The sequence below is a fragment of the Nannobrachium achirus genome, assembly GCF_963921795.1.
Source record: "Nannobrachium achirus genome assembly, chromosome: 22".
Taxonomy (NCBI): domain Eukaryota; kingdom Metazoa; phylum Chordata; class Actinopteri; order Myctophiformes; family Myctophidae; genus Nannobrachium; species Nannobrachium achirus.
In genome coordinates, this window is record NC_137829.1 from 32,400,026 (window position 1) to 32,421,420 (window position 21,395).

The 21,395-nt window shown below is 44.1% G+C and overlaps 1 protein-coding gene across 1 annotated transcript in view; it reads right to left on the reverse strand.

The window, feature by feature from the left end:
• slc4a3 (solute carrier family 4 member 3) overlaps positions 1–21,395 on the reverse strand; it is a gene marked incomplete at both ends in the record, with an annotated part of 100,241 nt that overhangs the window by 60,106 nt on the left and 18,740 nt on the right. Inside the window, one exon of the mRNA XM_080752849.1 lies at positions 17,969–18,228. Coding sequence (XP_080608975.1) covers positions 17,969–18,228 — 260 coding nt within the window. The remainder of the gene's footprint in view (positions 1–17,968; positions 18,229–21,395) is intronic.

Consider the following 21,395-nt stretch of genomic DNA (forward strand, 5'->3'; position numbering starts at 1 on the left):
GTGCAATTCATTATTGTTAATTGTGGCACGTCTACTAACATGCCAAGTTTAGCTGCACTTGAACAACCGTTCCGGCTGCCATATCCAGCCCAAGAACCCGTAGAAATGGGGGGAAAAATAGAATGTACTTCTTAAAATAAATGTATCATGCCTCTTGCTAAGGTATGGCAACATGACTGGTGTCTTGCACGTGCGTGAAGGCACACGTGCAAGACACCAGTCATGTTGCCATACCGTAGCTTTTTCTGAACTGACGCCACTGTTCTCAGAGTTCCTGGTCATATGCATGGAAACAGACACCCATAGGCCCATTTACTGATATTTACACAAGGGCCACAGGCAACAGCAGCACCGTTGAAGTTCATGACTCCCAGCAACCTTGCACTGACGCTGTTCCTCTCCTCTTTGAACATATGTTCATTTTGACAGCAAGTCTTTTAAATAAAATGCCATTTAGTTTTAGTCATATTTGAGCCATCTGAAAAGTTTTCGTTTTAGTCTACTTTTAGTCGACTAAATATCATATGATTTTAGTCAACTCTACATCTTGATTTGACGACTAAAATGTATTTTGGCGGGCTGTGGTGGCGTCGTGATGCCTGACTTACACTTAGATCCATGCCGAAAATAGCCGATCTACAAGCTTGTAGATCTGCTATTTTCAGAGCGCGGCACCGGAGCGTGCAACCAAATAATGACTTGTCTTTTAGTTTTAATGGATCTTTTCTCCACTAATATTTTAGCCTTAGTTTTAGTCGTCATAGCTCACTTTTTTATCTAGTTTTTAGTGAAAAGTCAGTGAAAAAAAGGTAGCCGACAAATGTTTTGTCAAGGAAATGAACACCGCTTTTGAACACAAATAAATAGTGTTCAGCATTGAGGCAGAGAAGCTGTATCGTTCCACACCTACAACTAATTACCGGCGCCACTTCCCCTGGTGCTCTCATTATATCAACACAGTTCCAAAGCCCAGGGGCGTCACACCAAATTCTGGGCCCTGAGTACAAGGATTCACTGCGGGCCCCCCATGAATGTTAACTATTGAAAAATAGCAGATATACAAGCTCACAGCGCGGCACCGAGTGCCGCGCTGCGAGCTTGTAGATCTGCTATTTTTGAAAAAAATGTGAAAATGTGTGCAAGAAACCCATGTTTCCATGTCAGTGATGCTCAAACTTTTTCATGTGAACGACCCCCAGAATTTGGCCACGGACCCTCATCTCAAAATATTTAGTTCCAGGGACCCCCCCGGAAGCAAAATTTGAGTTACAAATGTTCGCTTAAAAAAATACATATTCAAAGATTGGCACACATTTTCACGACTTTTCAAAAATAGCAGATCTACAAGCTCGCAGCTTGTATATCTGCTATTTTTCAATAGCTAAAGTTACTAGGGCCCCTCCACCTTGGGCCCTGGCAACTCAGTCCCACTTTCCTGCCCCTTGTGACGCCCCTGCCAAAGCCAAGTGCAAAAGAGCAAAACAGCCAAAATAGCCTGGACATGTCAATGAGATGTCTTTCCGCTCTAGCTGTGGCCACGAGGATCAATGGGAACACAGGCAGCAGCAGGGGCACGGCCGTTCAGTCAATTAACTCAATACCCCGCACACAGCTGGGAGCTGCACGTGGCCACGACCAAGGCTCTGATTGCCGGTTCATTAAGCGATTGGTGAGCCACAGAATCAATGGAAACGAGTAAACTCCTGGTGATCGATCGACACGGTTATATACACATAGTCCTACAGTACAGTTGTGGTTAAGTTAGCGTTAGACAGGGATTCTCATTTTTCCATTGATTGTCAATTTAATATCACCACTAGCTTTGGAATATGTGTGTCTCTCAAGTTGCAAGGTAAAAATGTACATTTCCTCCATAGTTGTTAAAATTATACTAAATGGACTTCCTAAACTAAATGCATTACTGTGTATTAAACGCAGCCCACGCGCTGCTTCTTGTTTGTGCGCTAAATGTTCTTCAGTTGTCTGACACTTACTTTAAAGTGGGCGTGACACGGCCAAAACAGCTAATTAAGGCTATCAAATTATCATAATTCTTTGATTCTAACCCTAACCCTAACCCTTATTTTCACAAAACGCATATAATCGTGATTGAAAGGCAATTTTTAACTAGCGATAGGAACCATAAAGTATTTATGAAAATGTTAATTAAGGTTAGTAAACGAAAGGGAAAAATGAATGGGGTCCAATGGAGAACAATTCTTTTTGCGATCGGCCGGGGGGGAAAACAGCGCAACTAGCGGCCAATCATAGGATTGAGAAGTTTTAGTTCCGTATTGGAGTCATTTTAAATCGGCGGAACTATGCCCCTGGTTTGTGTGTGTGTGTGTGTGTGTGTGTGTGTGTGTGTGTGTGCGTGTGTGCGCGTGTGTCAAAGCCATGTGTGCGCGTGCGCGTGTGTGTGTACTAGGGCTTCAACATTCCTCAAAATATTACATTCGAATATTGGTCTTAGAAATTGGCCCGAATATCGAATATATTTGAATATTAAAAAATAAATAAAAATAATAATAATAATAAAAAAATAAAAAATAAACTTTTTTTTTTTTTTCTCTATTAAATATTATCGTCAATATTGGCCATGGTCTTCAGTTTCAAAGAGATTTATTTATAAAGCTGATGAAAATGTTTTTACACAAAAAAAGTAAATGCAATTAAGCTATAAAACCATTAAAAGCAAAAAAGTAAAGTAAATAGCCACTGTAAGTTCTCTGTTACCATTATCAAAATAGATGGGTGTGTTGCCAAATCTTGTGAGAGGAATAAGCAACCAGGTCTATGAAAACAAGCCCAAAATAAGTGAATATAGGCCACATGATTACTTTAAACCTATACATTGGCTATTTGAAAACAGCTGGTCTGATCTACAAGCTCACAATCACAACCACCATTATTTACAAGCAACTTTACAACAAAAAAGAAACAAGCCCAACATGGCTTATAAATATCAGACTTGGCAACACTGAGACATACGTTCCTCTCCTCTACTCCTCCACTCGCAGTCAGTCAGTCAGTCAGTCAGTCAGTCAGAGACAGCCGCTGTCTGGCTAGGCTACTAGAGCCTATGTTGCAAATGCATGCTGGTGTAAGATCAATGAGGAGAAATCTACAAGCTAAGCTGTGGTCACCCTGCTATCTGCAACAGTTTGTAACTCACAGAGCCACAGCCAGAGGGTGAAGCTATCAAGCTGAAGCTAACGTTAGCAGCTTCTCATAACAACGTGTGATGAGACCTCTAGAGAGAGCGGCCAGAGTTATGTTTCGTAGTACCACCGTGGATGGCCGGAGTTATGTTTCGGTAGTACTACAGTGGATGTCCGGAGTTATGTTTCGTAGTACCACCGTGGATGGCCGGAGTTATGTTTCGTAGTACCACCGTGGATGGCCGGATTATTATTATTATTTTTTTATAATTCGAATATTAATTTTTATGATCGAATATGCATTTTTTCCCCATATTCGACGAATATCCGATATTCTAATATTAATTTGGCAGCCCTAGTGTGTACACAGTCACACACACACTAGCTCTCGAAAATAGCCATGTGGTGTGGCGCTACAAGCTAAAAACAACGCGTTACGTTGTGCGCGGCAAAGCACGACGGACGAAGTATACATTCACAACTTACTGATACAGCCCTGCCTCCTTTTTAGACTGTTTGGAGAAAGACCACGTGACCTACTGTATCATAATGTTAAACTTCTGGGCGTGTCAGCCGGTCTTTAAGGAAAATATAAATAAATAAATAAATGATCGATTACTCACCCCATGGAGTCTTGAATTCATGGTTAGTGTTTTGTTTTTGTCACATTACTAAGCGAATAATTTGAGGACCAGCAGTGGTTCCCTATGGAGACACAGAGTCTCCTGAAATTATTGGTTTAGGAATGCGATAAAAACGAAACAATATCCATGCATTCAAGTCCGCATGGGGCATGTAATCGATAGAAAAAATCACACTTGTGTGAACTGAGCGGTGGAGGCTACGCGTGTGTGTGTGTGTGTGCGTGCGTGCGTGTGCGTGTGTGTCTCGTCTTGCCTGGCCTGGCCTGAACAACAGCACCCCTCCCTTAACATGTGTGGTCAGAAAAGGTACTGCAGGCTACATACAGACAGACAGACAGACAGACAGACAGACACGCACACACACATACCCACACACACGGCCATGTATAGGAGACGGTGTCACCACTGATCAAAAAGTAATTTTGGTGGCAAACTATCCCTTTAATGTCTCATTACAGGTTCACACTTCACAGGTGTAGAAAATCATAAATCAAACCCCAGTTTGAAGTGAGCGGTGGATGTGAGCAGTGCATTTCTTTAAGCTAGATATTAGTTACGTCCCCCAGCGAAACACACAAAAATAGATTGTAGCTCTTAACTCGCTCTTAACACCTTGACGTCCGAAATAGAATGGTGGTTGGTAGATTAGCCGTGACATTTCTATTATTGTATTGTGATCTGAGACATAATATTATGTTTATAAACATGACCCCGCAGCCCCTCCATCTTGAACAGCGCCGCTGTTTTTTCTTTTTTTTTTTCCCCCAGGCCAGTAACTCACCATGATTTTCTCGATTTCCGTTGGGATAGAATGGGGGTTTTGGCCGATCGTCGATGTCCCCGTGCGTTTCGCGTGCGCGATCCTTTCACGTAAATGTCCCCGCAAATAGTCCATGTGTGACTGAAGAACAGAACTGAAAAGTTTCGCTAGCATAGCCCCAAGCATGGCTGCAGGAGGAGCTCGAGTGTGTAGACAGTAAACGGATGGGTGGAAGGTGCCTTGGAGAAGGAGAGGCGCTGACGTCACCTCTGCTTCATGCACGGTCTGCATGAGCTATCAGTGCACGAGTGGTGACTAGGGAAGGTTAGACGATCGCCGATTTTCGGATCAAAAGCTTTTATTCCGGTTTTAAAGACAAAGTCCGGGAATGTACGACGTGGCTGAGAGTCCCTGGGGGGATGTGCGATATAGTACGGTTTTAACATTAAGGGGCTCCCCTTGGCTTAGAAGGTGTTAATAGCTGTAACATTGTCCGAATCAATGTTTTTGTTTGTATATTGTTTATTGCGAGCGCAACCGACGGAGCAGGAGACATAGATTATCAATCTACTGTATCTATACACACACACGCACGCACACATACATGCGTGCGCGCACGCGCTCACCCCAGTGTTGATTTTGTCAGCAAATTTTGCTTTACTTTTAGTACATTTTTTGTCATCTCAAATGTCTTAGATTTAGTCTAGTTTTAGTCGACTAAATGCCATAAGATTTTAGTCGGCTATAAATATACGGTTGATTTTGACGACTAAAATGTATTTCGGTGTTGCCTGGCGTTGCCAGCCTCTATCACACACTTCGTTTTGGGAAAGAGAGTCTGGGATTTCAGGAAGAGTTTTCATTTCTGGGGTTTGCCCCAAACCACTTGCTCCAAGCCTACAGAAACCACGTGCCCCAAGCATACAACCCTGATTGGCCAACCCTTGAAGCTGTTTGAGGAAATAGAAACTCAAGAGATCGGTGCCAGACCGTACTACAACACCACTACCACCAGGGGGTGTTGTTGTGTTCGGTCTGGTTTATTAACCAGGCAAATTTCGGTGGGCCTGGACGGTGTCGTAATGCATGATTCCGCACTTGGTTGCATGCTGAAAACAGCCGATCTACAAGTTCACAATGCGTCGTGCTGCGACACGTTGTGAGCTTGTAGATCTGCTATTTTCAGAGTGGAACTAAGCATTGTTTAGTTCTCTTCTCTACCAGTCCCTCCCTAACCTTTTAGCCTAGTTTATTTGTTGACAAAATTGTCAACATATTTAGTCTTAGTCATCATAGCTTAATTTTTATTTAGTTTTCGTCAGTGAAAAAGGGTAGTCGACGTAAAGATTTTGTCACAGTTACAGTATAGTCAACGAATCAACACACACGCTGCTTCTTTTTTGTGCACTAAATGTTCTTCAGTTGTCTGACACTTTAAGCCAGGGGTCTTCAAAGTTTTCAGGCCAAGGACCCCTTGGTCGAGAGAGAGATGAAGCAGGGACCCCCACAACAGATAGTTTTGTTTGACAGCACAATCATCAGTGTATGTCAATTTGTGTTTTCAGATATTTAACCACACCAAACCTCTTTGCCGAAAATAGCCGATCTACAAGCTCACAACCCTTCGCAGCTTATAGATCTGCTATTTTTGGCTAAAGTTCTCAGATTATGGGTTCAAGTGGATGAAAAAGGAGCTAAACGTTTCTACCACTCATAGATTTGGAGGACCCCCTGTCTGGGGACCCCCTAGGGGTCCCAGACCCCCTGTTGAAGACCCCTGCTTTAAGGAAAGCCAGCCAGCACTGTGGTGCATCAGTGGATGCATGCGTGACACCACAACATTGCTTGTGTTGAGAGTTGGAGACCATGTTGACACTCAGGCACGCTGAGCTGGTAGAAAGCACACTCTGATAAAAGCATCTCCACATCGGCATGTTATTCATATTTGTGCAATGTCCACACTTGTGTGTTTGGCGTGTTTACGAGTCGGCCTGACATGCTATGTTTTGTTTCAGCTATCGTGCCTTTTTTGTTCCTTTTGCTCGAGGACTTTACCCGTGGTAAAAAAAAAAAAAAAAAGAAGAAAACAAGGCTGAGGCTAAACTGAAACAACTGATACAATGTCGGGGATTTCATCGGAAACACAAGACAGGAACATTGAAAACAACAGGAATTCCCGCCATTTCAAATGAATAAGCCCCCACCACCAATGCCACCACCATTTCTCCCGATTTAGCATTTGCCAATTCCCCCTGCTTACTGTGGTCCCTGTCAACCTCTCCCTCTGTTAGCCTAGGGAGGGTGCAGTCAACCACATGTGTCCTCCGATACACATGGAGGGTGCTTCTTTTCACCCCACATCTTTCCAGCAGAAGAGCGCATCGTATATGTCCCCCAGAGATCGCCTGCCCGCACCCCCTGTCCCGCCAGCAGGAGTCGCTGGTGCAGCCCCAACGTTTTATCGCCAGTCGACACCGCCGTTAAGACTAAAACTGTGTGGCTACTCACTTGCTGGCTCCTCCGGCTCCGGCTCCAGCTGCGTGTGGATCGACTCCAGCAGGTCGTAGTCGTCGAAGTCCAAGACGAACTCAGTAAAGTCCTCGAAGCCGTCCAGCGCCGAGCCCCGGTGCTGGAGGGTGTGCTGCCTCGGCAGGCCCGGGCCTTTCTGCACGCTGGCCTGCCGCTCCGCTCCGCGGTCACTGCTGTGCGCGCTGTCGTGCGCGCTGTCGTGCGCGCCGTCGGTGGCGGAGGCCACGGGTCCCAGGCTCTCCTCCCGTCCCCCCGAGTCCGTCATCTCTGCAGCCGGCGCCTCCGCCTCCCCGCCCTTCTCCGAGTGCTCATCCAGGGCTCCCGACTTTTAGACACCGTCACTTCCACTCCTGGGTCTTCCCTGCGGAGGTGTCGGGCCTAACTCGGTTGGAACCGCTCCTCGCTGGACACCGACGCTCCACGCCGAGGCCCCAAATGTGATGACTTTTGGGTCCCTCCCTCAGAAGGAGACACTCTGTCAAGCCAAACGCTGCAGAGAAGAGTTAACAATGTGACGATGAGAAATTATGTGCGGCCACAAAAGCGAGCCCCGTAGAGGCAAAGGACTATCGAGGTAATTATAGGTCCAGGAATGATCCTTTTACGTCCAGTAAAAGTCACAGATATGACACAAGATCTTGGGTGCAGACGAGCTGAGCGGCGAAAGAGGCATCCACAGCCAGAGGAACAGAAGAAAAAAAATGGCAGCAACATAATCCGTCACTGCCAAAGTAAAATATTGATGTTGAACAAGCAGACTGCCCATCAGTCCAATGAGGGCTCCACCCTTTTCCATGACGATGCCCACCAGCCCATTGATCCTATAGGGCAGAGAGGGCAGGGCCAAGCGGAGGAGTCTGAAGCACTGGCGCCATTTAGTCGTCGTTTTCCATCAAATGATAAGCGGCTCTGCATTGGGGTAAAGGTCAAAGTCACAAGCCTCTCATAGACGACAGCAGCAGTTACTTGAAGATGAAGCTTCATCGATGCCGCACGTTGCTTTTTTACAGGCAGACAGACACACACACACACACACACACACACACACACACACACACACACACACACACACACACACACACACACACACACACACACACACACACACACACACACACACACACACACACACACACACACACACACACTCACACTGCCTGCACCCTCAGAAGCTGAAAAACTGAAGCAATGTGAATGTAATGAAGCAGCACATATTCCGGCATCGCTCTGCGGCGCTCGCCTCAGTCAGATGTGATGACGCTGAAGTCCCGCCGCTCTGGTTCAGGGTCTCCATGGGAACCATGGCATGGTGGCCTTCCTTGCCCACAGCAGGTGCTCTCGGAATCGGAGCTAAACAGGAGCCTCCCTGAAACCTGCCGCGGGGCATTTTCTACGTGCGTGTGTGTGTGTGTGTGTGTGTGTGTGTGTGTGTGTGTGTGTGTGTGTGTGTGTGTGTGAGTTGTGTGTGTGTGTGTGTGTGTGTGTGTGTGTGTGTGTGTGTGTGTGTGTGTGTGTGTGTGTGTGTGTGTGTGTGTTTTTTTTTTTTTTTTTTTAAGAAGAATAATTAGTATTACCGGTATGTTTTTTTTTATTTTTTTTTATGATAAATGTTGATGCAATGTGTGTGATCAAAAGACTTCCTCAGACTAGGTGATCAATGGCTCAGTTGTGTCTCAACAAGTCTCACATTACATCTGTTGGGATTCTCATCCCAGAACAGAATGGTATTGGCATCACATGCTGGCCTCTAACTGGGTGAAAGTAAAACAACTTCACAATTAGGCCGAGTGAACGCATGCCAACTGGGACAATGACAGTCACATGACAGATTCCTATTCGATGCGTGCGTGTTTTTGGATAGCGACCTAAACGCTCACAAAGTTTTGTTTGAGTGAAACAAGCACTCATCGGGGGGGAAAGGAGAAGCTGTGTCAGTTCCAACAAATCGGATTGTTGTGAGCACGGGTCTTGTGGTGGACATGTTTGCAGGTCTGTAACTCTGAGAGTTATGGGGGTCCTTGAAAATAGAAGATTTGAGAAGCACCCATAGTGTCGTAGTAAATCAGTGTCATACATAATTATTCTAAAGAAAACCTGGACACTTTAATTTTAGGCATAGAATTATTGAATGCTTTAACCAGTGAAAAATAGCAGATATACAAGCTCACAGCGAGCTTGTAGATCTGCTATTTTTGAAAATGTATTTTCAAAGCGAATGTTTGTAACTCAAATTTTGCTTCTGGGTGGTCCCTGGAACTAAATATGTTGAGATGGGGGTCCATGGCCAAATAAATATCATTTTGGGGGTCCTTCACATACTGTAGTAGTCTCTCAAGAACAGGCTAACTGAGCTCCATTTAAGTGAAAAGGACCTTTTCTTTGACGATGGCTGGCCAGATTGCTGACATAGAAACATAGGTTTCGCGGCACTCGGTGCCGCGCTGTGAGCTTGTATATCTGCTATTTTTCAATAGTTAAAGCATATAATAATGATACACAAAAATGTGTACCCGTTCTAAATGGGTTAAATTCAGTAATTGGATCTTATGATCAAACATATCAAAATAAGAACCTTAAATGTATAATGGTGTGTAAAAGACTATACCACGGACGAGGCCAAGTCGTTGCCAGGGACACATTTGTCCGTGTATAGGGACATATTGATGACCCCTGGTTGTGAGCGAGCGCGCGCGGCCGCCGCTCTGTTGTTTCTGTGTTTCCAGATGGTTTGTGAACGGTCGATGATTGGCCTGCTGCTCTCGGTAAGAGCAGGAAAGGCCGGAGGCAGGGTTGCTGATCAAGGACAATCGACTGGGTGGACTCCACGTTAATTAATGCCCCCGGATGCTGGGGTGGACTGTTTCCCTTTGCCATATATGACCCATCCCCCCCATGCCACCCCTCTCTCTCTCTCTCTCTCTCTCTCTCTCTCTCTCTCTGTCTCTCTGTCTCTCTGTCTCTCTCTGTCTCTCTCTCTCTCTCTCTCTCTCTCTCTCTGTGTGCTGGTGTCAGGGCCACAGCCAGGACTTTAGAAACACTGAGATCATGACTCCCATAAGCCTCGCCCACCCAACCCCCACCAGCATTTGGAACACACGGATGTGTGTGTGTGTGTGTGTGTGTGTGTGTGTGTGTGTGTGTGTGTGTGTGTGTGTGTGCATGCGCGTGTGAGTGGGGTGGTGGTGGGTACTATCTATACTATAATTTTGCGAATGTCTGAGTGAGTGTCTGAAACAGCGTTTCTCCTCAGTGGCTGGAGCAATTGATCTGAAATCGCATCACCATCAGCATATGAACACACCTAACATAACTGTGAAGCCCGTTTGTCACTTTCACAAATCGTATACTGTATATTAGCATTTTTATGAGGCACATCTATTCTGCATCTAGCATGAGGCAACATGTTTAACCAGCTCTCTCTGTGTGTGTGTGTGTGTGTGTGTGTGTGTGTGTGTGTGTGTGTGTGTGTGTGTGTGTGTGTGTGTGCAGGCAGGCGGGTGTGTGCGCGGGCGGGCTGGGGGGGGGGGGGTAGCCATTAAACGAAACGGGTATTTCTTACATTGATGCTCCTACATATTATCATGCAAGCACCAGTTAAAGTTACTTTCCATCCCTCATATACTGTATGCACAGTGCACATCCCATAACCCACACACTGCACATCATTTTGGAGCTCATATCTTTGAACGGGTAAGGGCTAGTAAACATAAATGAAAGTAACATTACAAAGCAATAGCCTAAAGGCCAACATCTGACAAGACTGTGTTGCATGATGCAGAGAATTATGTCATCTGTTAATTGATTTGGTATTTAGCCTGGTATTTCAAAAAATACAAAAAGGCAAATAATGTGTTAAACCAATTTGGAGATGTAACAAATAGAAGTTAGCATGAGGTTTGTAGCACTTAATTGATTTATTTGCACTCTGCCTACGTGAGGCCATTTATCCTGTTTTGTGTCGACTAGGGTTCATGCCATTTTCTCTGATCTTGCACTTTAAATGCTTCTTCTAAATGCCTAAATTGTAAATTGCAGCAATCAATCTGCAACTATAACATTAAGCTGTGACAGCTAGCCTAACTAAATGTTTCATGAAAAGGCAAACAGGTATGAAAAGTAATTATGAGCAGTTACTTGCATATCCGTCATGTAAACACCCTAAAGGGAAATTGAGGCCATGTAAACACCCTATAGCAAAGGGAAATTGAGGACAAGTTTAACAACCTAACATTACTATCGGCAACGGCAGAGGGGAAAAAAAACTCTTAAAATGTGTACTTAAGTTTTATATGACGATGTAAACTTCTGCAGCTGAGCCTGTGTCTCCAGCCAGGCGCGCTAGCTCAGGTCTCGCTCTCACTCGCACGTCTCTCAAAGCGTCAGGGACGTGCTGGGCCCCTGATTCAGCCCGGGAAAAAGAGTTGGAGAGGCCCTCATTGCGCGCTATAGAGAGAGATCTCTCTCTATAGCACTGCTGCTACTCAAAGATTTGCCATTTCAGATCATGACAAGTGACAAGCCAGTGGGCCAATTACTGTACATGAGTTATATTTCGTCGTTGTCGGGTGGAAACCTTGTATGTCCAAAACCATTTAAAAAATGATTTAAACTAGTGAAAACAGCCGATCTACAAGCACACAACGCCTCGCAACGCGAGGCATTGTGTGCTTGTAGATCTGCTGTTTTCACTACTTTTGTGCAACGGCCTTGTATGATGAAGCAGGGCTTTGCTTTACAAAAAAATGTATACACTTGAAACTTGGAGATACGAGGTTTCTGCCCGACAGTGACGATTTACTTTGTTGGCCGCCCAGTCCCCCAAAATGGAACGAAGGCCGACATTTTATTTTTATTTTTTTCCTAATGGCCGGCCTGGACCGGCCGGGAATGAACCGGACATTCGGGAGTTGTCCCGCTTTTCCCAATGGCCAGCACGTCCCTGCAAAGCGTTGTCATGCAAGCAACGGTTTAGGGATTCATGGAAAGTACAGACGAAACGGGAGGAGCTGCACCCGGGGTTACTCAACTCTCCAGCAGTAACACGTAGAAGGAGCTGGCATCTGTCTACCGGTGGCTGGAATCCAGCTTTGCACACGTCACTGACTAGGGGTGTAACGATACATTTTAATAGCGATTTGATACACCACGATACATGGTTGACGATACGATACATGGACGATATTGGTTAATACATGGTAATACGATACGATTCAATGATTTAAAATCAATATAGTAACTCTTTAGCATGTATTATTATGGATATAAATAAGTAAACACAGTGATTATCTGCCAAATACATGGTCATTGTATATTGACAAACCTGCACCTTGACATGAACCCAGAGATTACACACATTTATCGATAGACCAGTGTAGCTATATGGAAAGGAAACGTAATTAAACCCCTTCCTTTTAATTTTTTCTTCTTAAAAATGCTAAAATAAATACGATGCACAAGTAGGTAGTATCGATACAATCGATTCTTTGCACTGCCGATTCGATACAATACAAAATAAAACGATACGATTCGATTTTAGCCGTTTTCATTTCAATATACTTCGTTTACTTCGGATTTAGAAAACATTTATAGAATCAACCTCAGGTCTTAAATGAGCTATAGTCAACTTCAAGTCTTGAAAAACGGACACTAAAATAAACGTATTGTTTCGAAAATATTTTATAAAAGATTAAGCTTCATATACGTGTTTCTATTCAAAAATAACCACAAAAAGCGTAAAAGAATGATAAAATATTCATTTTGGCCAATGTCAGGCTGACTTTGTTTATATCCCTCTTCTATTCTTTAAATTGTTCATTTCCCTAACGTTTACAACATTTCACTAACGATATAGTAACTGAATCTAAAAATCGATTTTAATTTGCAATGATCTCCTATATCGTTTGCAAAAGCAAAATATCGTACCGTTTTGGCTTTGTATCTTATCGTATTGTTTTAAAATGAGGTAATCGGTATCGAATGGTTTTGCAATGAAAATAATTTATTGTATGGGAACTGTAAAAGTATTTGTGCCTTGTATTTGGCAATTTTAAGAGGGAAAATGAAAAAGAGGGGTCTGATTACCTTTCCATTCCATATACTACTCTTGGTCTATTGATAAATGTGTGTAATCTCTGTTATTCATGTCAAGGTGCAGGTTTGTCCATATGTGTTGAAATATAATGTCCATGTATTTGCTAGATAATCACAGCGTTTACTTCCATAATAATACATTTTTTACACAATTTAATTTCTTTTCAAAATAGTTACTATATCGATTTTAAATCATTGAATCAAATCGTATCGTACCGCCATGAATGAACCAATATCGTCCATGTATCGTATCGTTAACTCATTCGGAGTTTACGGCCGTGAAGCCCGTAAATTTATCTATGTCTTTCACTGCTGGCTTCTCCTACCTGTTAACGTAGGCTCTCATCCAGTTCCCATCGTGCGTGATCGGACACTGCTATGCGTCGTGTGTTCGCGTATTTCCATCAGCTTCTCAAATCCTTTTAGATTTTTACAATTGATCAATAAGTTCTCCGTCTGTAAGCCGCGGAGTTTAAACAGTAAGGTAACGGGCCAAAATAGACGACGGACCATCGGCTTCCGGTTTAGGGGCTCAATGCGGGTCCGCCCAATAATGTGTCCGTGTAGAAACCGATCACGGAGCATTAGTTCCGGCCTATTTTAGTTTCGCTTCGATAAAAAAATGTTTTTTAATTAATTTTTATTACATTTACGGGTTCTACGGGCATGGCAGAGAAGGGGTACAAAGGGGTATTTTGGTGGCAGAGCTTGAGTTAACCATGTATCGTGATGTGTATCGTATCGCTGTTAAAATGTATCGTTACACCCCTACTCAGAAGCGGCGATTACGGTGGGCAGTGTGGGCAAGTGCCCAGAGGCGCCAAGCCACCGGGGGCGCCGAAGGCGCCCCCGTGCGGTGTGCTGAGCGCCTCACAGTAAAATACATTTCTACTAATTACCCATCAACCCATGTGTCGGCAGTGTGTCATAAGGACCGATTGAAAATGACACGGCAGTTCATTAATATCACCGCAAATCCCTCTCTCTCTCTCTTTCTCAATGTCTCTCTCTCTCTCTCTCTCTCTCTCTCTCTCTCTCTCTCTCTCTCCCTCATCACTCTCACATGCACGTTAGTTTGGTTGCACAAAAACACACGGGGTAAGCTACACTTTTTCCTGTTAATAATAACCTATGTGAAATAAGCTGCATTGGGAGATACGCGGCAGACACTTTATTGTGAAGGTAAGACAGGAAATGATAGTTGTTGCTGGGTTGGCCCTAGTTGTCGGTTTGTTATGATGTCGCTAAAGTCTGTGAGCTGCATTGGTTTGGAATACCCCGCGCAGTTTAAGTTATACATGAATGGACAGTCAAAATAAGTTGTATTATCAGAACTGTTTAGCCTACATTAATTTGCGAACGGGGCGCTGGGGGGAGAGAGAAGACAGCAGTCCATTTCAGCGTCATCTTGCAACGTGCACCCACGGGAATCATGGAAGACACGCAGGACAACTAACAACCCATATAAAACAAACTTTATACACTCGATTGACGTTCTTTATGAGGAGATGTTATGGAAACTGTACGAGATCACCACCAAAGCCTTTACAACCTTCCCAAAGTTGCATAGAGATGCATGGACATCGTGACCACTCGACCATAGCAGTGAGTAGTCTATAATTATCGGACTTTCTTTATCCTCCCCATTTAGACACTTACTGTAGCTGTGAAGTATAAAGTGATGGTTATTTCATTTTGAAGTAAATGTGTTATTTCATTTTCAAACAGTATAGTCTCTCTGTGTTGTTATTTAACCTTTCAGAAGCCCATTTGGGGTATGTACAGACGGGGGGGGGCCGGGGGGGGGGGGGGGGTGGACGGACATGGGGGGGCATCATAGGTACACTGCCCAGAGCGTCAGAGCCTGTTCCCCCGGGCCTGCCCCTACTAAGTATCATTTGCACTGTGTTCCGGTGATCAACTGTGCACAACAAAAGATAGCTATGCCCCCCTTTTTAAGCCAGGCTTCAGATGTACAGCAGCAGTACATTAATAAAGACCAACACAATGTTGCTACAAACACAGTGATGTCATTCTAGTACCAATAATATGCCTGACAGAGCTCCTGCAGTAGTACCATACTGTATCACTGACCCCTTATTCTGAGCGCCACTACAGTATCACTGAAATAGTTTTGTTTTACTACAGGCAATACACAGAGATAACCTGCAGAGGGAGACAAACGACAGTTAAATGTAGGTTATATTTTACTGCCACTAGAGGATGCTGAATGAACACAACTGGCAACAATTGGAAGTGCAATGGGACATTGGTACAGTGATCATTGTGCCCTCATTCAACAGTAGTTGAAGTCCGCCATGCAAAAAAGCAAACAATCCCATTGTGATACAGCAGAGGTGGGCATGTAACTTTATCATGTTATGTAGGCTGTATGTCTGTATGATGTATGGAGAACAACAGTCAACATGGCAGTCAACACTGTCAGGTTCCTTAATAGCAATCATTTTGCATGGGGACACTCGGGAAACCTTCTGCGTTCTGTCTTTACTGTCTATTAAGTGGTGAACAATGCAGCATCAAGAGCCTGGAGTCACATATATGTCTCTATATTCCCCTCACAGCAGATGTACTGTGCAGGCCTATTGTGAAGGCCTATAGCTCTTTCAAAGCATGTTTCTAAGTGCCCACGGTATGCACTCTACTTTCCCCATAGTATACCTACACACTCTGTGTTGTTCATTCACTTGCAGTATACCTACTCACCGTTCCAAGCTACGTACCTCAATACTAGAGCATGACCGATGTCAGCTTTTTGGTTGCAATTACTAGGGTTCTACCGAGAGAGACTTATCGCTGCTCCTACACTTGGAAAGGAGTCAGCTTAGGTGGTTCGGGCATCTAGTACGGATGCCTCCCGAGCGCCTTCCTAGGAAGATCCTCGATGCATGTCCCACTGGGAGGAGACCCCGGGGCAGACAAAAGACCAGATATAAAGGACTATATCTCCAAACTGGCTTGGGAACGCCTCGGTATACTCCCTGAGGGAGTGGAAGAAGTTGCTCGGGATAAGGAAATCTGGAAATCTCAGTTGGAACTGTTACCCCTGTGATCCAATTACGGATAAGCGGTTGAAGATGAATGGATGGATGGATGGATGGATTACTAGGGTTTTTTAACTGATATGTTGTGCAATATTTTCTAATCAACTTGAAGGAGGTAGATAGAAAATAAACACAAACTGAACTGCATTTTATTTAACGACTCAAACCCTATTGACTTTTTGTCTTTCAAAATATGGATTCTCTCTCTCTGCTGTGATGAGATCTACAATAAAGATGAAGTCTGATTCCTGACAATGCAGTCCTGCATCTTCCTGATTTGTTTAACTTACTTATAGTATATAAAAAACTTCCATTTCAGTACTACCTTGAGGAGTGACTCCTGACCTCCCAATCTCAGGGCGGACTCTAACCCAGGGGTTCCCAAACTGTTTTGTTTCAGGGCACCCCATGAATATTGTTTTAATCCTAGGCACCCCTACATTATAATTTTCACTCCTAGCACCTTATATTTATAGCATATCGTCGTTGTCGGGTGGAAATCTTGTATGTCCAAAACCGTTGAAAAACAGCAGACCTACAAGCACAGTGCTTGTAGATCTGCTGTTCATGTGAAGTCGTCAACATATTTGTAAGTGTGCTCAGGGGCGTCACAGGGGGGGGGGGGGGGTGGGGGGGAGTGGGTATGAGCTGCCCAAGGTGGAGGGGCCTTAATTATTTTATACTTTAGCCATTGAAAAATAGCAGATATACAAGCTCACAGCAAAGCTTGTAGATCTGCTATTTTGAAAAGTCGTGAAAATGTGTGCAAATCTTTGAATATAATGTAATTTTTAAGCAAACATTTGTAACAAAAAATTCGCGTCTGGGGGGTCCCTGGAACAAAATATTTTGAGATGAGGTGTCATCTGTGGCCAAATACATTTCATTTGGGGGGTCCTTCACATGAAAAAGTTTGAGCACCGCACTAACATAGAAACATAGTTTTTTTTTAAAAAAAACCTTAGAAGGATTTGAAATACTCAAAGACATGCACAAATGTTCACAATTTAAAATAAATAGCAGATCTACAAGCTTGCAGCTGGTATGTCTGCTCTTTTTCAATAGTTAAAGCACAGAGCACTGTGTAATAATGCGTTCCCAGTTCCCCCTATGAAGAACATTCATGGGGGGCCCGCAGTGAATCCTCGTACCCAGGGCCAGGGACGTGCTGGCCATTGGGAAAAGCGGGATAACTCCCAAACGGCCGGCCCAAAATTTAAAATAAAATGTCGGCCTTCGTTCCATTTTGGGGGCTGGGCGGCCAACCAAGTAAATCGTCACTGTCGGGCAGAAACCTCGTATCTCCAAGTTCGCAAAGTAAAGCCCTGCTTCATCATATAAGGACGTTGCACAAAAGTAGTGAAAACAGCCGATCTACGCGAGGCGTTGTGTGCTTGTAGATCGGCTGTTTTCACTAGTTTAAATCATTTTTAAAATGATAAATACAAAACAAACAGTTTTGGACATACAAGGTTTCCACCCGACAACGACGAAATATAACTCATGTACAGTAATTGGCCCACTGGCTTGTCACTTGTCATGATCTGAAATGGCAAATCTTTGAGTAGCAGCAGTGCTATAGAGAGAGATCTCGCTCTATAGCGCGCAATGAGGGCCTCTACAACTCTTTTTGCTGGGCTGAATCAGGGGCCCAGGCCAGTACGTCCCTACCCAGGGCCCAGGATTTGGTGTGACACCCCTGAGTCGTGCGTGCGTTCTTACTCTTCATGTCATCCAGGTCTGCACTGGCCAGCATCTGGGCCTCAGCCTCGTCAGTGGGCACCTGCTGGTAGACGGCGGTCTCCAGGGCCGTCATGCTGCCGATGCAGATCCTCTCTCGCAGGTCGTAGCTGTTCCGCTGAGCCCCCGCCAGGCGGTGGTGCACGGGCTTCCTCCGGAACCAGCCGCGGGCTGCTCCGGTGCCAGTGGTGGTGGTGGTAATGGCGGTCCCGCCGGAGGGGTCCGGCGCTCCCTGCAGAACACTGGCGAGACATACACAGAGCAGATCAGTGTGCGGCCCACCCGTCTAACAACATACCGCGGAGCCATTCGGCTCAATTCGGCTCAACAGGGATGTGCTGGGCCCCTGATTCAGCCCGGGAAAAGGAGTTGGAGAGGCCCTCATAGCGCGCTATAGAGAGAGATCTCTCTCTATAGCGCTGCTGCTACTCAAAGATTTGCCATTTCAGATCATGACAAGTGACAAGCCAGTGGGCCAATTACATGAGTTATATTTTGTCGTGAAACCTTGTATGTCCAAAACCGTTTGTTTTGTATTTATCTTTTTAAAAATTATTTAAACTAGTGAAAACAGCCGATCTACAAGCACACAACGCCTCGCACCGCGAGGCGTTGTGTGCTTGTAGATCTGCTGTTTTCACTACTTTTGTGCGACGGCCTTGTATGATGAAGCAGCAGGGCTTTGCGAAAGAATTTACCAATTCGAAACTTGAAGATACGAGGTTCATGCCCGACAGTGACGATTTACTTTGTTGGCCGCCCAGACCCCAAAATGGAACGAAAGCCGACATTTTATTTTGAATTTTTTCCTAATGGCCAGCCTGGACCGGCCGGGAATGAACCGGCCGTTCGGGAGTTGTCCCGCTTTTCCCAATGGCCAGCACGTCCCTGCGGCTAAATTAAAAAAAAAGGCATAGCTGGAATTACTAGCTTGCACCCTCAAAAGTGAAATACGAATGGACCAATTCTTGAGTCAAATGTATTCCCATTTAAGGTAAAACGCGGTATCAAGCAACCACAATTCTGGACAAAAGTGTCTCCCTGTAACACTGTGCCTGGAGTATGAATTATCCTTTCGGTTAAACATTTTCATGTACTGTAAATATCAAAATGCTATTAAATAGATGAGAGTTTCAGTAAATAGACGACAGATGGACAACCCAATGTTCCAGTTCAATAAAGTATTCCATTTCTTCAATGCAAAACACTTAAAAAAGTATGTTTCATTTAATTAGAAGGGGGGACAAAATGAAAACTGTGACATTGGTGGTATTTTGTGCTAGATACCATGTCATACTGTGACATTTCACACCGATACATCTCCCACTACAACAGAAGGAGCAACTTTGCTATGAGTCAGAAAGCTGTTCTGTTGACAGTTGCATTAGTATCTGTTCACCAGCAGAGGGCTGCAGAACACATCCACAGGGGCTGGAGCCAGGCCACAGAAACAAGCTCCAACTAGGCCTTTTCAACAAGCCTCCCCTGTACTGAACAGTGGTGGACAGACTGGACAGTACCGGTACATACTAGACTAGAGTTTTGTTTTTAGTTTTTAGTTTTTGGTCAGGACTTTCACGCCGCTACATTTCGAATCGAAATATTATAAATTAGACACGTAAGCCCTATACAAACATAATAATAAATAACCGATCTACAAGCTCAAACACTGTTTATTGCGACCGTCAGGTCGCAAGTTACTATGAAAACCTCTACCGGCTGTTAAGTCAGTCCCTCCGTCAATCAGTCCCTCTGTCTGTCTGTCACGTCACACTTTTGGCCCTACTCTTATCTCCAGCACCGTTGCCCCTATCCATGCCAAACATTGTACACACACTCCTTGGCTGGCAAACCACAACCTCCACTCCTGATTTCTCACATTGATTGATTGATTGATTGAAGACTTTATTAGAAGTTTGCATAGGAAAAGGTACAGTTTCATGACGGTACAGTTCACTGGTACAAGGTCTACTAAAAGGAGATCCATGAAAAGACTAAGCTTATTTCCACAGGAAACCATTAAAGTATCTCATATAACATTGAATGACAGACGAATAGAACACAGTACTATGCAGTAGATATGTAAAGAAAAAAAAATGAGAGAACAAACAACAAAACAAACAGTAAGTATATACAAAGAAGGGGCAGGGGAGGGTGGGGTTGGGCTAGGTTAGTTTCTTTTACCAGTTGCGAACGGCTGCTGCCTGTAAGTGGTTTTTCAGGGCAATTTTAAAGGATGCTAGTGATCCACACTCCTTTATGGCCTTCGGTAAGGCTTTCCACATTTTGCCCCTCTTCTAGCGCCACCATGAGGTTGCTACAGCAAATTTGTGCATACATGCGACTTGACGGTTGCTTATCTCCCGATTAAGGAGTCTTACTGGTCTACTACTGTATTTTCACTATTTTTGAAAGGTTCAGATTTGTTTTATGTTAAATATTTCAAAACAGCGTTTAATGTTTAAAAGAAACGTTCATTTGTAATGTGTACTTTTGAATACTTGAGTATTCACTTGAATTATCTCCCAGAGTGGGCCTTTGGCTGGGCTCCATCATACAGACCAGTGAAACCTGACATACAGTAACAATGGTCGTAATGTTGTTTCAACCCTGCCAACAGTGTCAAAGCTGTTGAGTTTGAAATCGCTGACTGCCTTTAATCCCGTCAGGCACTGAAGGGAGATGGGCACCTGGACCACCACACGGCCCCTGCCCTCCGGGGCGACAAGCACCATTATTATTCAAAGCATTACCAAATTATTCATATTCTGGCGGTTTACGAGCCAGATGGGTCATGTCATATCTAGAAATATCAGCCGAAGCCAATCTTTCATAGAAAGCATGTTCAGAGAGACTACACACATACACACACATACGTACATGTACAGTATGTGTGTGGCTATATTTCTATTTATTTATTTGTGTTCATATTGAAGGAATTCATTATTTTATGCTTTAACTATTGAAAAACAGCAGATATACAAGCTAACAGCGCGGCACGAGTGCCGCGCTGCGAGCTTGTAGATCTGCTATTTTTGAAAAATCATGAAAATTAGAATTTTGACCTGATTCTATAAGTGTCTTTTGATTCCTTCTAAGGTTTTTTGAAAAAACTATGTTTCTATGTCAGCAATCTGGCCGGCCATCGTCAAAGAAAAGGTCCTTTTTAACTTAACTGGAGCTCAGTTAGTCTGTTCTTGAGAGACTGCTATGTCAGTGGTTCTCAAACTTTTTCATGTGAAGGGTTAGGGTCCCCCAAAATGATATGTATTTGGCCACGGACCCCCATCTCAAAATATTTAGTTCCAGGGACCCCCCAGAAGCAAAATTTGAGTTACAAACTTCGCTTTAAAAATACATATATTCAAAGATTTGCACACATTTTCTCAAATCTTTAAAAAATAGCAGA